General features: G+C 43.6%; 1 protein-coding gene across 1 annotated transcript; it reads left to right on the forward strand.

Annotated features, from left to right (window-relative positions):
- Positions 1 to 231: 231 nt before the first annotated feature.
- LOC123484929 (zinc finger protein 135-like) lies at positions 232 to 1,497 on the forward strand (the record flags this gene model as incomplete). Its single annotated transcript, XM_045215710.1, has 1 exon — positions 232 to 1,497. A coding segment is annotated over one exon (1,266 nt), but the record flags the coding sequence as incomplete, so codon positions are not given.
- Positions 1,498 to 2,048: the final 551 nt, after the last annotated feature.

The raw sequence follows: 2,048 nt of genomic DNA on the forward strand, positions 1-2,048 counted from the left end.
ATAAAATACATTTGATTGACATGTATATCACACCAACTGACTGGTTCTTCTGATGTTGTTCTCACAGGAGACCATGTTGAGACATTCTCTACATCCAGAGAGCAACAGCAGGAAGATCACAGAGCTAAGAGGTCTCACCACTGCCCACATTGTGAGGCGAGTTTCTCAATTCTATCAAAGTTAAAAATACACCTACAAATACACACAGGAGAGAATCTGTATTGCTGTACTGACTGTGGGAAGAATTTCACAACATCAACTGAGCTAAAAGTTCATCAGAGAACACACATAGGAGAGAAGCCTTACTCCTGCTCTGACTGTGTAAAGTACTTCAAAACATCAACTGAGCTAAAAGTTCATCAGAGAACACACATAAGAGAGAAGCCTTACTCCTGCTCTGACTGTGTAAAGTACTTCAAAACATCAACTGAGCTAAAAGTTCATCAGAGAACACACATAAGAGAGAAGCCTTACTTCTGCTCTGACTGTGGGAAGAATTTCTCTCAATGGAAAAGCTTAAAATCACACCAACCGATACACACAGGAGAGAAGCCTTACTCCTGCTCTGACTGTGGGACAAGTTTCTCTCAACTGAGCCACTTAAAAACACATGAACGTAAACACACAGGAGAGAAGCCTTACTCCTGCTCTGACTGTGTAAAGTGCTTCAAAACATCAACTGAGCTAAAGGTTCATCAGAGAACACACACAGGAGAGAAGCCTTACTCCTGCTCTGACTGTGGGACAAGTTTCTCTCAACTGAGCCACTTAAAATCACACCAACGGATACACACAGGAGAGAAGCCTTACTTCTGCTCTGACTGTGGGAAGAATTTCTCTCAACAGGAAAGCTTAAAATCACACCAACGGATACACACAGGAGAGAAGCCTTACTCCTGCTCTGACTGTGGGACAAGTTTCTCTCAACCGGTCCACTTAAAAAAACATGAACGGATACACACAGGAGAGAAGCCTTACTCCTGCTCTGACTGCGGGAAGAGTTTCTCTCGACCGGACTACTTAAAAAAACATGAACGGATACACACAGGAGAGAAGCCTTACTCCTGCTCTGACTGCGGGAAGAGTTTCTCTCGACTGTGCCACTTAAAACAACATGAACGGATACACACAGGAGAGAAGCCTTACTTCTGCTCTGACTGTGGGAAGAATTTCTCTCAACGGGAAAGCTTAAAATCTCACAAACGGATACACACAGGTGAGAAGCCTTACTCCTGCTCTGACTGTGGGACAAGTTTCTCTCAACTCTGCAACTTAAAAAAACATGAACGTATACACACAGGAGAGAAGCCTTACTCCTGCTCTGACTGTTTAAAATGCTTCACAACATCAACTGAGCTAAAAGTTCATCAGAGAACACACACAGGTGAGAAGCCTTATTCCTGCTCTGACTGTGGGAAGAGCTTCAGAACATCAGCGGCTCTGACAATTCATCAGCGTGTGCACACTGGAGAGAAGCCTTACTCCTGCTCTGACTGAGGGACAGGATTCTACAGATTGGGCAATTTAAAAAGACACCACCGTATACATAAGAAGTGTGGTCCTCTGTAGCTCTGCTGGTAGAGCACGGTGCTTGTAACGCCAAGGTAGTGGGTTCGATCCCCAGGACCACCCATACACAAAAATATATAATAATAATGCACGCATGACTAAGTCGCTTAAAAAGCGTCTGCTTAATGGCATATTATTATTATTATATTAAGTGGTAGTGGATTGGATCAAATGAAGAAAGCATAGAACTCTATTGTAATCCTATTGTTTCTCACTGTAAGAGAACTGTGCAGAGGAAAGGGAGCATTGTAGAATGTTGGCATCTCTTTACTTTACTGATCAGTGTGCACCTTGTCAGTTTTGCTGTGCTTAGATAGCTTCTACTGTAAAGATATTGAGATGACCTTGGATGGGAGGACTAGGGTATGGAGAAAACCATGAGTACATGCATCCATGCTGTGTGTCAGCATTGCAGGCTGGTGGTGGTGGTGTGGGGTGTGTTTTCATGGCAGACATTGGGCCCCTTGATATAAGTGGTG

This window comes from Coregonus clupeaformis, unplaced genomic scaffold (assembly GCF_020615455.1).
Source record: "Coregonus clupeaformis isolate EN_2021a unplaced genomic scaffold, ASM2061545v1 scaf0498, whole genome shotgun sequence".
NCBI lineage: Eukaryota > Metazoa > Chordata > Actinopteri > Salmoniformes > Salmonidae > Coregonus > Coregonus clupeaformis.